Here is a 14,679-nt window from a genome sequence, read left to right as displayed (position 1 = left end):
ATAACTGTGTTTATTAGAAATACAGGATAATTTTGCAAATAAAATATTTTCTGGCTATAATCTAGTAGTATATTTCAAATATGCATACTGTACTGCCTTGTAGATTCAGGGTACCAACTGGTAAACCAGTAACCAACAAAAAAGAATCCTCTTCGCTGTGCAATATAAAAGAATTTAAAACTTTGGATCTCATCTGCTACCAGGCTCAACAGGAAAAAAGATGATTGGGATGAAAATACCCTCCCTCCACACCACAGCAGAAGCCATCAGAGGTTGTTTCTCTTAAAAGATGAAATCACAGATTTTGCCTATTTGAATATATTTCTATGCTTGATTTGATTTTTTTCTTGTACTGAAATATAAATGATGTTCTAGTAGTTACAGTAAAACCAAAATTTGTTTGTGTGCTTAGGAGAACGGAATCAGATTTAAGCCAAAAGTAGGCAGTATTAGGCAGAATTCTAGAAAGTTCCCTAAGATTGCTTCCCCTTATCCCTGGGACTGTGGATATGATGAGCTATCACATCTGTGATTACATTATGTTCCATGGTATGCCAGTTTGGATGTATCATGTCCCCCAAAACACCATGTCCTTTAATGCAACCTTGTGGGAGCAGACGTATTAGTGTTGATTAGGTTGGAGTCTTTGGAGTTAGGTTATTTCTACGGGGATGTGACTCAATCAACTGTGAGCGAAACGTTTGACTGGATAATTTCCATGGAGACATGGATCCTGCCCATTCATGGTGTTTCTTCATTTAATCACTGAAGTCCTATAAAAGAGTTCACAGACAGAAAGAGCTGAGAGCAGCTGAGAGTGACATTTGGGAGAGCAGCCAAGAGAGACATTTTGAAGACAGCCATTGAAAGTAGATTTTGCTACTCCAGAGTTTGCCTGGGAGAAATGAAGAGAATACCCCCAGATGCCTAGAGAGAAACATCCTGGAAGAAAGTCATTTTGAAATGCAACCTGGGAGCAAGCAGATGCCAGCCATGTGCTTTCTGAGCCAACATAAGTTTTCCAAATGCTATTGCTGTTCTTCAGTGAAGGTACTCTATTGTTGATGCCTTTGTTTGGACACTTTTATGGCCTTAAGACTATAACTGCATAACCAAATAAACCCCCTTTTTAAAAGCCAGTCCATTTATGGTGTTTTGCAAAATGGCAGCATTAGCAAACCAGAACACACGGCAAAAGGGATTTTGCAGTTCTAATTAAGGTTACTCTTCAGTTGACTCCCAGCTAATCAAAACAGAAATTATCCAGATGAGCCTAGACTAATCACAGGAACCCTTTAAAAGCAGAGAGTTTCCTCTGCCTGTCAGTGTAAGGAAAAGGCAGAGACATCCAAAGCGTGAGAGAGCATCTACATGAGAGAAGTTTTCATTGCTGGCTTTGAGATGGAGGAGAACATCGGACAAGGACCTGAGAGCAGCCTCTAGGAACTGAGAATGGTCCCTGACCAATACCCAACAAGAAAACAGACAGTTCAGTCCTACAACTGCAAGGAACTAAACTCGACCAACAACTTGAATGAGTCCAGTGTGGCCCACACCTGGATTTGATTTGGGGCTTCTGAGACACCCTCTGTAGACAACATGGTGAAGCCTGCCTAAACCTCCAACCTACAGAACTGCAAGGCAATAAATGAATGCCTTAAACCACTAAGAGTTTAGTAATTTGTTACACAGAAGAGAAAATTAATAAAGAGGCTAATATTTATCTGAAGTGACAGTGTCCTAGAGAGAGGGAAGGAGCTTGGAACTGGACACTTCTGAGGTGAGGGAAGGAAGGGGGTCCCTGATGGAGCCTGGGAACCTGGGTGGGAGGATGGGCCAGAGGCAAAGTGGTGATCTGCCAACGGACCTTCAAGAGGACCTGTGGTTTCACGAAAGGGAAAACCTGTCACTGATTGCCTGATGAAGCTGCAGTGTGGCCAGGAGAGAAACAGAGGGACAAAATCTACTTTGTGCTACCCATTAAGAAAAGAGCTCAGTTCACTAAGAAAAGTCTTTGGTGATGCACCTTTGATTCTTGAGGGATTTTTGCTATAACATTAAATACCCCTAAGAAGCGTCATACTCTAGGTTGTACTCTTCTCGGTGCACCTTGGTGAGGATTATAGTGGTAGAAAAATAAATTTCTTAACAGACCAACCATCACTGTCCTTGTGGTCAGGTAATATCTGGAAGGAGAGGGCAGAATAAAGGGAGGGCTAAATCACTCTGTGAAAGGAATTAAAAGACACTGGAAGGCAGTGGAGAAAATAGGACAGTCAAGCTCAGCCTAAGCTGTTGGAAATGGGTGAGGGATTTTTTTATTATTGAGATATCAAATTTCTATTTTGATTGTTTTTATTATTTCTGAAATGTAACCCTCCACTATTTCCCAATCTTTCAATAAAACCTACGACTCATAAAGAGTTTGAATGGAATTGTGTGCGTGCATGTGTGTGTGTGTAAATTGAGAAAAGAAGTTTAATCTGGTGGAAAGAGTGCTGGGCTGACGGGGGAAATCATATCAGTGCTGCCACATAAGATTGGTCAGACCATTCCCTGCACAACTCTAAGAGATGCTATTCACAGGAAAGTTATGCTTATTAACATTTATATTTTTATTAGATAATTTTCCAGGCGATGGAGAACCATGCCTTGAGGACGAGGGAGGGAGTGAAGGCCGGCTGCAGCTCTGGGATGATCCACAAAGTGACCCGTTGAGCAGAAGGTGGATCTTGCCTGGATCCAGAGTGGACCTTGAGAGTGTAAGTGCCTCCCACCCCCAACACACACACAGAGACCAGCAAAACTTTGTTGAAGGAGTTGCAGTATCATTTGATTTCAAGTCACTCTTAAGGCACAGAGTAAGTTAGCCTGACTCTTGAGGCTTGTTTGACAGAGCTTCCTGTGCAGGGGCTTAAGCGGAGACCAAGCCAAAAAGGAACTGGCAGCACCAGGATGGAAAAAGACTTTTAACTGTGAGTCATCCTGGTTCAAGGCATCCCCTGTAGTGTTGCAACAGCTTCCTAACCACTCTCCCTGCTTTTCTTCTATGGCATTGATGGAAGATATTCTATATGCTAAGAACTCTGCTCCTTGTGAGCGGCACTAGAGAATAAAGATAAAGGACTTAAACCTTTATTCAAGAAAGAAGAATAGTAATAATATTTGAGTATATTTCTTTTACCTAATGCCTACCTATACTTACATTCCCAATAACAGGATTTAATCACTGAATAGAAGAGTAGTACAGAAAAGAAGGGAGGAAAATAGCAGAGTAGAAATAATCTTGGGACTCCTGTGTTCTTATATGAATTCACATAAAACAGCATGTTTTTATTTTAAAATGGGGAAAAATGATACGTTAAATTTAATAATCTCTTATATGTGAACTGTATGTTGGAATAACATTAATAAGCACTACCACAAACAACCACATTTCACTTAATTAAAAAATTTGTATTTCATGCTCAGAATCACAATCCAATTGTGGGTTGGGTGGCCCTTCTTGTTGACTTTCTTCCAGGGGGTGATCCAGGGATCCAAGTTCCTTTTTTCTTGCAGTGCAACCACCTTCAGCATTTGGTCTCCACAGTCAATGTAGAAGGGGAGATAAAGCACTCGGGGCTCTTTATGGACAGGTTTTTGCATGCATTCTGTAGCCAGAACTTTTGCCCACATTCCATAGCCAGAACTCAGGCACTTGGCTCCCACTGAACTATAAGAGAGGCTGTGACATGTAGTCCTCCTGTGCATTTAGGAAGAGAAAATGTGACTTGTGAGCATCTTGCCACTCTCGACTACAAACTTACAATTCATATGTTATAATTTTAACTTTACATGTTCAAGTTATAGTGTGAGCCCAGGAAGTTAACCTCAAATAATCTTCTAAGAAAACCCAGTATTTTAATATAAGAACCTACACGATCTAGACCACTCCCCTACACACACACAAACACATACATACACACATATGCTCAAGTTAGTTCTGTGCCTTTGTTTCCTTGCAATTTCTCCCTCATTTACTTCAATCCAGTCTCATTGGCCTCCTTGCAATTCTTTGAGCACATCAAACTTTCTCCAGCCTCAAGTCCTTTGCCCTTCCCCCACTGCCTGTAATGCCCTCCTCCCAGGTATCCACACAGCTCACATCATTCTGGCCTCTGCTCAAGTGTCACCTCCTTTGGAATACTGTCCTTTGATACCCCATCTGAAAGGGCATGTTCCATCACTCCAGTCTATTTACCATGCTTTAATTTTCCTCACAGCACTTATACTGCCTGACCTCTGTAACCTACTATGCATTTATATATTGTTTTTCTGTCCCTACTGCTTCTACCATTTTGCAAGAATGTATCATCAGTGAGGGCTGGAACTATAATTTATTTGCTTTATTTCTCCAGAGCCTTGAATAGTACTGGGTATATATTTATTGAATGAATATGTGAAATGATAAATGAATAAATAAACAAATAAACAAATAAATCATTGTATGTTCTTCCTGGGTCATTGTCTATAAAGTATGTATTCCCAAAAACACCAGATTGAGGACAGAGTAGTCCCTTTATTCATAGTTGTGGACCACCTAATTCACACATGAGAGTCACAATCACCCTTGCAAGCTAAGATTAGCTGCTGGCCTTAGATGATACAAAATGATTGCTGCATTAATAAGCCAGACTGGCTTTATAATATAGAACAACTCCTTGGGGGACATCTGTAACTGGACCCACATTATACACCAATCTGGAATGAGCAAAAGTGCTGAGACTACAGCATAGAACTATAGGTAAAGCCCCCATTGTGGAGGCTGGTGCTCCTCTCCCATTGGTATGGCAGGCTGAGTTGGAACACTTCCCTATGGGAAAAAGAAGTGCTCTCTGCTGGGAACAAGGGAAGGTAGTTCAATCTGGCTCTAATTGTGGTTTTAATTAACAAATTTGGACTACTGAATACAAGCTACAAGCACAGATAAACCAGGAGAAAGCAGGAAAGGAAACTGACATCTCTTTGGGCAAAGAGGAGGTGGGGCTGGTGGAAAAATAAATAAAAACAGAGGCTTTTAGAGTTGGCTGAGCTCAGAATACTGGAAAAGGGCTGCACCCCATGAAAAGTGACACACAGAACCAGGTATCAATTCTGGCTCTTGCCTTGTAAAACTGGGGACTGGGGACTGGCTCTGAAAAGGAGATTTTTTTTCCTCTTTTTAAAAAACTATTCTAAGTAGCTCAGTAGAGAAAGCCTCAGTCATTTTCACTTGTCAGTGCTGACCCAGGCAAGGGTGGAGTTAACATAGGTTTGAGAGACAAAGTAAAGAGTCAAGTGGAGGAGATAATTCCTTAAGGAGTGTGTCCTCCCCAAGAAAAGGGGGGATGGGGCCCAGTTCAATTGGCAGCCCTCCTTCAGAGTATTCAGTTCCCAGGGGCTGGTAACAAAAACAGAAACAGCTTAAAGTTGGCTTCTGACTCACCCTCGTTCCCTGGTAGGGACAGGGTCTGCTGAGTATTAAAGGCACCACATTTCTTTATGCTAGTGGGGAGATGGCAGCTTACAAACACCACCTTCTGGGCAGAATAGAAAAAGCACAGAGTCTAGAGGCTTCACAAGAAAGTCTGACAACCTGCTGGGTCTCATCCCCATGGAAATGTGATACTGATTACACCTTCCTCCTGAGTCCTAGGCCTGTCTGGTCTGGGAAACTCTGTGGGGTTGATTACATCTGGGTAGATCCTCATCCTCCTCAAAAGAATAAAAAGTTTCCAGGTAGACAAGGCAAGAACCAGAATAACAAGAGCTGAAAAGTTCTGATCAGTTAGACAGAAGCCTACCAGAGGTCTAGAATAAGTTGAACTGAACACCAAAGAACAGATAGAGAACAAAGCCAACCTACAAGAAAACTCTAGGTAAAAGAGTGAAAATGAGCTCCAGAATAAACTAATCAAGGAATCCAGATGCCTAGACAACCAACAAAAAATTGTGTCACATTAGGAAAATAAAGATACGGCCCAGTCAAAGGAACAAACTGTTACTTCAAACAAGATACAGAAGTTGAAACAACTAATTAAAGATGCTCAAACAAACATGCTAAATCAATTCAAAAACCAAATCAACAAGTTGAGGGAAGATATGGCAAAAGAGATTAAAGATATAAAGAAGACATTGGGCAAACATAAGGAACAACTTGAAAGTTTGAAAAAGTAATTGGATGAACTTATGGGAATGAAAGTCACAATAGAAGAAATGAAAAATGCAATGGAGACATACAACAGCAGATTTCAAGAGGCAGAAGAACTAGTGGACAGGACATCATAAATCGTGCACACAAAAGGACAGATAGGGAAAAGAATGGAAAAATATGAGCAGGGTCACAAGGAATTGAATGACAACATGAAGTGCATGAATATATGTGTTATAAGTGTCCCAAAGGAGAAGATAAGGGAAAAGGGGCAGAAAGAACAATGGAGGCAATAATCACTGAACATTTCCCATCTCTTATGAAAGATATAAAATTACAGACCCAAGAAGCTCAGTGTACCACAAACAGAATAGACCCAAATGGACCTACTCCAAGACACTTACTAATCATATTGTCAAATGTCAAAGGCAAAGAGAGAATACTGAAAGCAGCAAAAGAAAAGCAGTCCATCACATACAAGGGAAGCTGGATAAAACTATGAGCATATTTCTCAGCAAAAACCACAGAGGCAAGAAGGCAGTGGTATGATATATTCAAGATACTGAAAGAGAAAAACTGCCAACCAAGTGTTATATATCCAGCAAAACTGTCCTTCAAAAATGAGGGAGAGTTTAAAATATTTTCAAACAAACACTGAAAGAGTTTGTGAACAAGAAATCTGCCCTACAAGAAATACTAAAAGGAGCACTAAAGGCAGATAGGAAAAGACAGGAGAGAGAGGCTTGGAGAATAGTGTAGAAATGAAGACTATCAGTAAAGCTAAAAAGAGAGGGAGAAAAAATAAAAACAAAATAAGATAGACATATAAAATCCAAAAGACAAAATGGTTGATAGTAGCATAATATTGTAAAACAAAACTGAGTGTGAATAGGGTTGGAAGAGGAAGGCTAAAGAAATGTATGACACCAGAAGGAAAGATAGAAGATAAGGACTGGGATTATATAACTTAGCAAAACCTAAAGTGGACAATGATTGTTATTAAATGTACAAGTATAAGAATGTTTTTACATGAAGGAGAACTAATGAGCGTCAACATTGCAAGGTGTTAAAAATGGGATGGTATATGGAAAAATACAATCAATGCAAATTAGAGTCTATAGTTAACAATAACATTGTAATCTACTTCCATGGAATGTAACAAAGGCAATATACAAAAGGTAAATCCCAATGAAAGGGGGATATAGGGAGGGTTATAGGATTCTTGGTGTTATTATTGCTGTTTCTCCTTTGTATTTTATTTTATTTTATATATTTCTATTTTTTATTCTTCATTTTTTTCCTCTTCTTTCTTTGTGGAAGAAATGGAAATGTCCCCATATAGGTTGTGGTGGTGAGTTCTTAAATATGTGATTGTACCAGGAACCACTGATTGCTTAGGATGGAATGTATAGTGTGTGAATAAACCTGTTTAAAAAATAAGCAGAAAGGTACAAGTGCTGGAGAAAGAGAGAGGGATGAACCTCTTCACTGTCGGTAGGGAAGTAGAATGGTGCAGCCCATCTGGAGGGCAGTGTGATGGCTCCACAAGAGGCCAAGTATAGGGTTGCTATATGATCCTACAACTACATTGTTAGATGTATACTTGGAAGAATCAAAAACAGGGACATGAATGGACATTTGCACACTGGTGTTTATGGTGGCAGCATTCACGATTTGCAATGGATGAAGGTAGCCTAAGGGTACATTGACTGATGAACAGAAGGGTGAACTGTGGTGTATGCATACAATGGAGTATCGAGTGGCTGCAAGAAAGAATGAAGTTGTGAGGCATGCAACTAGATGAACAAATCTTGAGGAAAGTATGTTGAGTGAAACGAAAATTCTAATATCATAATGCCTCACTAACATGGACTAAAAATGTGCAAACTCTGGGAACTGAATCGTAGAGCACAGGTTATCAGGGGAAGTCTCATTATAAAGGTTCCTAGACTGTAAGTTCTTATAGCAGTCACATCTATTCCTGAGTTGTTGTGGTTATTTCTAAATTCTGAGATGCTGATCTGTTTGTGTACAATCAGATACCTGGGACCTCAGGTATCTGTGTGACACCTGAGACTCAGAGCCAGAGTTCTATAGCTATGAAAATCAGTATTACCCCATACAGCAACTGTTAAAAAAAAAAGCTGAAAAAGAGATCAGATTTCAATTAAAGATATGAATGAAGCAATCTGGTTAAGCCTAAGGCATATCAGACTAAGGGGTAAAGGATGATACGGACTGTTTTAAAACTTCACCTTCTGTGTGGGACCAAAGGAAGAGATGTTGATTTGGCACAAAATTTATATCTTCATACCACACTATCTAATTTAACTTGTATGGTCAGTTTATTCAAACACCATAATTACATGGAAACTTGAATAGGGAGTGAAATCTTTGTTTAAACAGGTTAGCGTGATGCCCCAATTCATCCAGAGTAATTTGGGCAGAGAACAAAAAAGGATTTGCAAAGCCCCCTTGAGGGACTGGGGGAAAATGGAAATATTAAATGTCCCTACCTGGGGAATTCCTGATATTCTCGCAAGCATTGGTGACTACCAATTTAATAGGCCAAGCCCTTGATCTTGGGGCGTCCCCTCATAAAGCCTATTCCTGCAAGGGAAAAGCTAAGCCTGCTTATAATTATGCCTAAGAGTCACCTACAGAGAACCTTTTCTGTTGCTCAGATGTGACCTCTCTCTCTCTAAGCCCACTCTGCAGGTAAACTCACTGTCCTCCCCACCTACGTGGGACATGACTCCCAAGGGTGTAAATCTCTCTGGCAAAGTGGGACATAATTCCCAAGGATGAGCCTGGCCCTGGCATCATGGGATTGAAAAAGACTTTTTGGACTAAAAAGGGGAAGAGAAATGAAACAAAATAAAGTTTTAGTGCCTGACAGATTTCAAATAGAGTCGACAGGTCAATCTAGAGTTTATTCTTAAATGCATTATTCTGATATCCCTTTTATAGTTTTTAGTGTATGGGAATAGCCAAAAGGAAATACCTGAAACTGTTGAACTGTAATCCAGTATCCTTGATTCTTAATTCTTGGACATGATTGTATAATTATATAGCTCTTAAGGTGTGACTGTGTAGTTGCAAAAACCTTGTAATTGGCAGTCCCTTTATCCAGTGTATGGACAGATGAATAAGAAAACAAAGACAAAAATAAATAATAGGGGTGATAAGGGGAATGGGGTTTTGGGGGAGTTCTTTTTAATTTTTATTCCTATTTTTTTTGGAGTAATGAAAATGTCCAAAAATTAATTATGGTGATGAATGCACAACTATATGGTGATACTGTGATCCACTGATTGTGCACTTTTACGATTATCTGGTATGTGACTATTTCTCGATAAAACTGCATTAAAAAATAAGCCACCCACTAATTTATTTTTTAAAGTTATTTGTATTTCAAACTGACATCAATTCTTAAAATAAAATGTAGTACCTATGTGAAAATCCCATTTGTTTTTCTTGAGATATCTCTTTCAAGGAAAAATGAGATAGGTAATAAGGTACACAAATGGGTACTTTATCATCCTCCTATTTAAAAAAAAGTCAGCATCTGCATTTTGATACTGCAGAACATGATGAAATTTTTCAGTTCCAACTGTCACACAATTTAAATGAACTACCAATGAAAATATATATCACAAATTATTCTGGGGCCAAAGGAAGACATGAAGCCAGAAGGTAACATTAAGCAATGTTTTACTTTTCATTTAATTTCATATCTAATCACTAAAAAAAAGGTCAAGGTTAAACTTAAATACATGAATCTGAGAAGTAATACCAATTTTCACGAATAATACAATTATCCTAAATATCCGGGAGCAACATTTTCTTCATATGTCCATTTTCTAGATAAGAAGGTTAAACATTTGATAAACATCTTGTTCAACTTGGTGTATACTTCCTTGAGCTTTTCTTAGTAATTTAGGGACTGGGTTGTCTGCACTGGGGCTTTTTGGGGAATAAAGTGCATGAAACTGCTGACCCTGCCCTAAATATCCCAATCTGAAGTGCCTGTCTAGTGGCTTTTGTTTCATAACCTTTTCTTTTGATATCCACTGAAGAGTACATATTCCACCCTCTTAATCTATATGCAACAAAAATTGGAAAAGCATTATTTTTTTCATGTAAGAACTGTATTAAATTTGTACAATTATCCACAGTCATCATTCACTATAGGTTTCGCTATGTGATACAGTCCCATGTTTTATCCTCTAGCTTTCCTTCTCGTGACATACGACCCTAAACTTTCCCTTTCAACCATACTCACCCTCTGCACTGTTGATAACACTTGCAGTATTGTGCTACCGTCACTTCTTTCCATTGGAAAAGCATTCTTAACAAAATTGTTTATCAAAAGAAATTTTGAAAAGGCACTGAGTGAAGAAGTAGAGGTATTATCTATTGAATTAAAGTTCAGGGAACGTGTCATCAGATTGATCGGTATGTTCTGGAGGAGTGAATTTACCTCAATGAACCCTAAATTAAGTGAGATACTACTGGGTTACTAAATATAGATGAATGACTATTTTTTTCTCAAAAAAGCAGAAAAATTCCAGAAGAAATGAACTACCAATGAAAATATATATCACAAATTATTCTGGGGCCAAAGGAAGATATGAAGCCAGAACGTATTAAGCAATGTTTTCCTTTTCATTTAATTTCATATCTAATCACTAAAAAAAAAGGCCAAGGTTAAACTTAAATACATAAATCTGAGGCAGAAGACTTGAGTTCTGATGGCATATCTAGTCAGAGACCTGAGCTGCATAAAGCAATAACCTATTGTAGTGGAAAGTGTTATCAGCTATGGAGTGGAGAAATGTGGCATATAGACCTCTCTTTATTTCCAGCCCTGTCACCATCTAGTGGCATGACTTTGGGCAAAAACTTACCTTCTCATTGATTTTGTTCCCTTACTTCTAATACAAGAAAATATAACTAAGTCCTAAGGTCTTTCCAGCGCTAAAAGTCATTAATTCACCTTTCTGAGGCAGTGTGAGGGAGTGGAATTACCAAGGGGAATCTCTCTTAATAAGATACAATATGTAAAGGTAACTGTGATACTATAAAGAATGAAATGGTTGCTATACATACACAGTCAAGTAAAAAACTGGAAAAGAACCTACGAGTCAACCTGTAAATGGTCTGCTCCAGATGATAAAATCTACATGTACTGTAATTGTTATTCTCATAACTGATGTCACTGATACAACTCAAAAACATAAGCCCTCTAAGTCAAAATACTTATTAATCATCCTATTCATTTTATATGTATCTGTGGGGGGGGGGGGTATGTGTGTTTCTGTGTCCACACAAATATTTTCTAAAAATCTAGAACTTCAATGAAATTATATCACTTGGTCTGTCAAATGAAATTGAATTGGCCTGTATTCTCTCTGTTGGGAAAATTACCTGCTTTTTCATATACTGACACCAGCTAAATCAACTTTACTTTAGGGACCGAGAGTAGGGGTAACATCTATGGTGGTGAAGAAAGTACAAAAACTCTCTCTTTGGTAGACTTGATCCCAAGGTAAGTAGGGTCATGAAAAATTAGGGTTAGGGATTAGGGTTATGGAACTCGTGATCTAGAAACTATAAATGACAACTTTGTTTTAAAGAAAGATCTTCGTGATAAGAGCCACCACAGCCTAATAATATAGTTAGGATTCATCTGCATTTCTTCTCTTCAACTTGATCCAGATGCCGTTATTTGGACGAAGAACCAACTCTCCTGACAGACCAAGTTCTTCTTTTTTCTGGTTGGATTCTACCCAAAACCGCCTCAGTAGGCAGGAAAGAATGGTCTTTTCTTCCATCATGGCAAACTTTTGACCTTCAAATTAATGGAAATACCAACACTTTAATCATAAATATTTCTCAAATGTGAGAAGTAATAGGACCTATGTCAGACAGCAAGCAACTTTATATTTTCACTGTGGGCCCTAAGAGGATCAGAATCAACTTGGGATGCTTGCTAAATGTGCAAATTCATAAGTGCCCCCCACCCAGCAACGTATCTGAAGAGCTAGAGTGTGGTCAAGGAATCTTCATTTTAGCAGTATCCTGGGCTCATTCAAGCTTGAGAATTACTGTTCTAGCCTGCTTTCTTATTGAGCCATTAATTTAATTTGCTATAGAGTCATCAAATATACTTCAGATTCACCCAATTAAATCTAGCCTCATTTTACAAATACTGTGGTTTTGTAATTTACATTTTACATAAATGACAAAATTTACATTTACATAAATGGTAACGAGCTGGAGATACTAAAGTGAAAAGTATTTATAATACCTAATGACGTGCAATCACTTTAAGCATTTCAGCAGGCCAGTGGCAAGCACTTTTTGTTTAGGCTTTGTAAAATGCAATTCTTAAAAGCAACAATCACAAAAATTAGGTTATACTTACGTAATCATATCAATATGTTTTCCACCACAATAAATTATATTCTTCTTTAATCACCAAAATCTATAGCATTTTAAAACTCTACCATGAAACCGATTATACTTCATGATAGTAATATTTTAAAACTACAAAGAATAGTGAAGTAGAGGAAAAAGGAAACTACTTTTTAAGACTGTCACATATGGGCACTGTCACACAATATTGCAAAGAAATTAATGTGAGAAATCCACTGCCGTGGGCCTGAAAGTTCAAACCAATTCTGATGGATACAAACCTATACAGTTTCTGGGCCCAGCAGAAAAGGGCACATAAGCATATGGATGGCGTCCTTGCATATTTTCTGGAAAGAACCTTTCTGGCTGGAATTCCTCAGGATCTGGGAAGTATCTCGGATCTCTATGCAGTGCATAGGAAACAATGATTACTTCGGCGCCTTTCGAAATCTTGAAACCTGCTGTCAAAACGTAGTCAATGTGCCATGAGAATGGAACAGACATTTTAAAAAATCTATTCTCCCTAATATTCTAGTGATAGTATACTTACCAACTTCACAATCTTCACTAAGATTACGGGCAAAGAAAGGAACAGAAGGAAAAAGGCGAAGGGTTTCCTTAATAACACAATCCAGATATTTAAGTTTCTTCAGGTCTTCTAAGGTAGCAGGACGATCAGACTTCCCTAATTAAAGTAAGTACATAGACAGTGACAATGAAAGACCTATTTGGGTGTGGGGAGCAAGGACATTAAAAAAGAAAACATTAATCAAAACACTGAATGTTAAATACCCACAGTTAAAGGAAAATTTCTAATATTGTCAAATTTCTAATACTGACATTATGCTAAACAAAAGAAGCCAGACACAAAAGGTCACGTATTGTATGAGTACATCTATATGAGATACCCAGAACAGCTACATCCATAGAGACAGAAAGGAGATTAGTGGTTGCCAGCAACTGGGCAGGAGTGGGGTAGGGGGATGGAGTGACAGCTTAATGGATACGGAGCTTCTTTTTGGAGTGGCGAAAATGTTTGGGAACTAGCTAGACGTGACGGTTGCACAACCCTGCGAAGGTACTAAATGCCATTGAGTTTTGCACTTTTTTTAAATGATTAACTTTAAGCTATGCAAATTTTACCTCAATTTAAAAGAAATAGCATGAGTCATCAATATTTGCAACTCAATACTCAAAGATTAGATAGAGGCTTCAAAAAATTTAGAACTAATATTGGGGTAAATGAAAAAGTGAGGCACAATAAACAGAAAGTACAAGAAACATTCCAGTTGTAATGATTGTTACTAATTATGCGGGATCAAAAAGCATTTGTGAGACCAGAAATAAGCTAGAAATGTTGGGGGGTATGAAAGATGTGAACCTGTTCCCGAAGAACTCGTAAGCTTTTAGAAGACCAAATTTACCCACCAGAGGCAAGCTAAGAGAAAGTAAAACCGATAAGGAAAAAATTCAAATGATTACTGCAAAGGGACCCAAACATTTTACAAAATTAAGTCTGAGTTCTTCATATGAAATTCAAGTTCAGATTCAAGCTCGAACACCAAACTGACTTTCCAACCTCACATCTCACTATGTTCTACCAAAAGTCCTAAATTCTAGCTGAACCTCACTATTCACTATTGCCCACCTCCAAATTTGAAACTTTTATACTTCTGTACCATTGTTCATCTGGCTCTCCTCTTTGTAGAATGCCTTCTTTTTCCCCGTTTTTTTCTCTATGAAGTTGAAACAGATACTTCATTTTTGGTTGGCTGTAACATCCCCAAGCCCTTCTTCCTGTTCATCTTTTGGCAATGGAGAGTGTGCTAGTTTGGATGTATTATGTCCCCCAAAATGCCATGTTCTTTAATGCAATCTTATGGGGGCAGACGTATTAGTGTTGATTAGGTTGGAACCTTTGGATTGGGCTGTTTTCAAGAGATGTGACCCACCCAACTGTAGGTGATAACTCTGGATTATTTCCATGAAGGTGTGGCCCAGCCTATTCAGCATGGTCTTAATTAAATCACTGGAGCACTATAAGTGCTCAGACAGGAGGAGCTCAGTGCTGCAGTTAAGAGAGACAT

The 14,679-nt window shown here is 38.5% G+C and overlaps 1 protein-coding gene and 1 long non-coding RNA gene across 3 annotated transcripts in view; both read right to left on the bottom strand.

Annotated features, from left to right (window-relative positions):
• Nucleotides 1–3,312: 3,312 nt before the first annotated feature.
• On the bottom strand, nt 3,313–9,500 carry LOC119528943. Its single transcript, XR_005215787.1, has 2 exons — nt 9,177–9,500; nt 3,313–3,745 (listed from the first exon to the last, which is right to left on the bottom strand). It is a non-coding gene; the product is annotated as an uncharacterized LOC119528943 (long non-coding RNA).
• A 369-nt stretch (nt 9,501–9,869) lies between these two features.
• LOC119530077 (cytochrome P450 4V2) overlaps nt 9,870–14,679 on the bottom strand; it is a 44,738-nt gene continuing 39,928 nt past the window's right edge. The window contains exons 9-11 of one of the 2 annotated variants that reach the window (XM_037831191.1): nt 13,143–13,277; nt 12,874–13,050; nt 9,870–12,026 (exon numbers count right to left, since the gene is read on the bottom strand). In XM_037831191.1, the coding sequence (XP_037687119.1) occupies nt 11,854–12,026; nt 12,874–13,050; nt 13,143–13,277 (485 nt within the window). In that variant the 3' untranslated portion in view covers nt 9,870–11,853. Of the gene's footprint in view, nt 12,027–12,873; nt 13,054–13,142; nt 13,278–14,679 lie in introns of both variants that reach the window. The other variant, XM_037831190.1, reaches the window with a different exon arrangement.

Source organism: Choloepus didactylus, chromosome 3 (assembly GCF_015220235.1).
Source record: "Choloepus didactylus isolate mChoDid1 chromosome 3, mChoDid1.pri, whole genome shotgun sequence".
Taxonomy (NCBI): Eukaryota; Metazoa; Chordata; class Mammalia; order Pilosa; family Megalonychidae; genus Choloepus; species Choloepus didactylus.
This window is presented reverse-complemented; position numbering and strand designations above follow the sequence as displayed.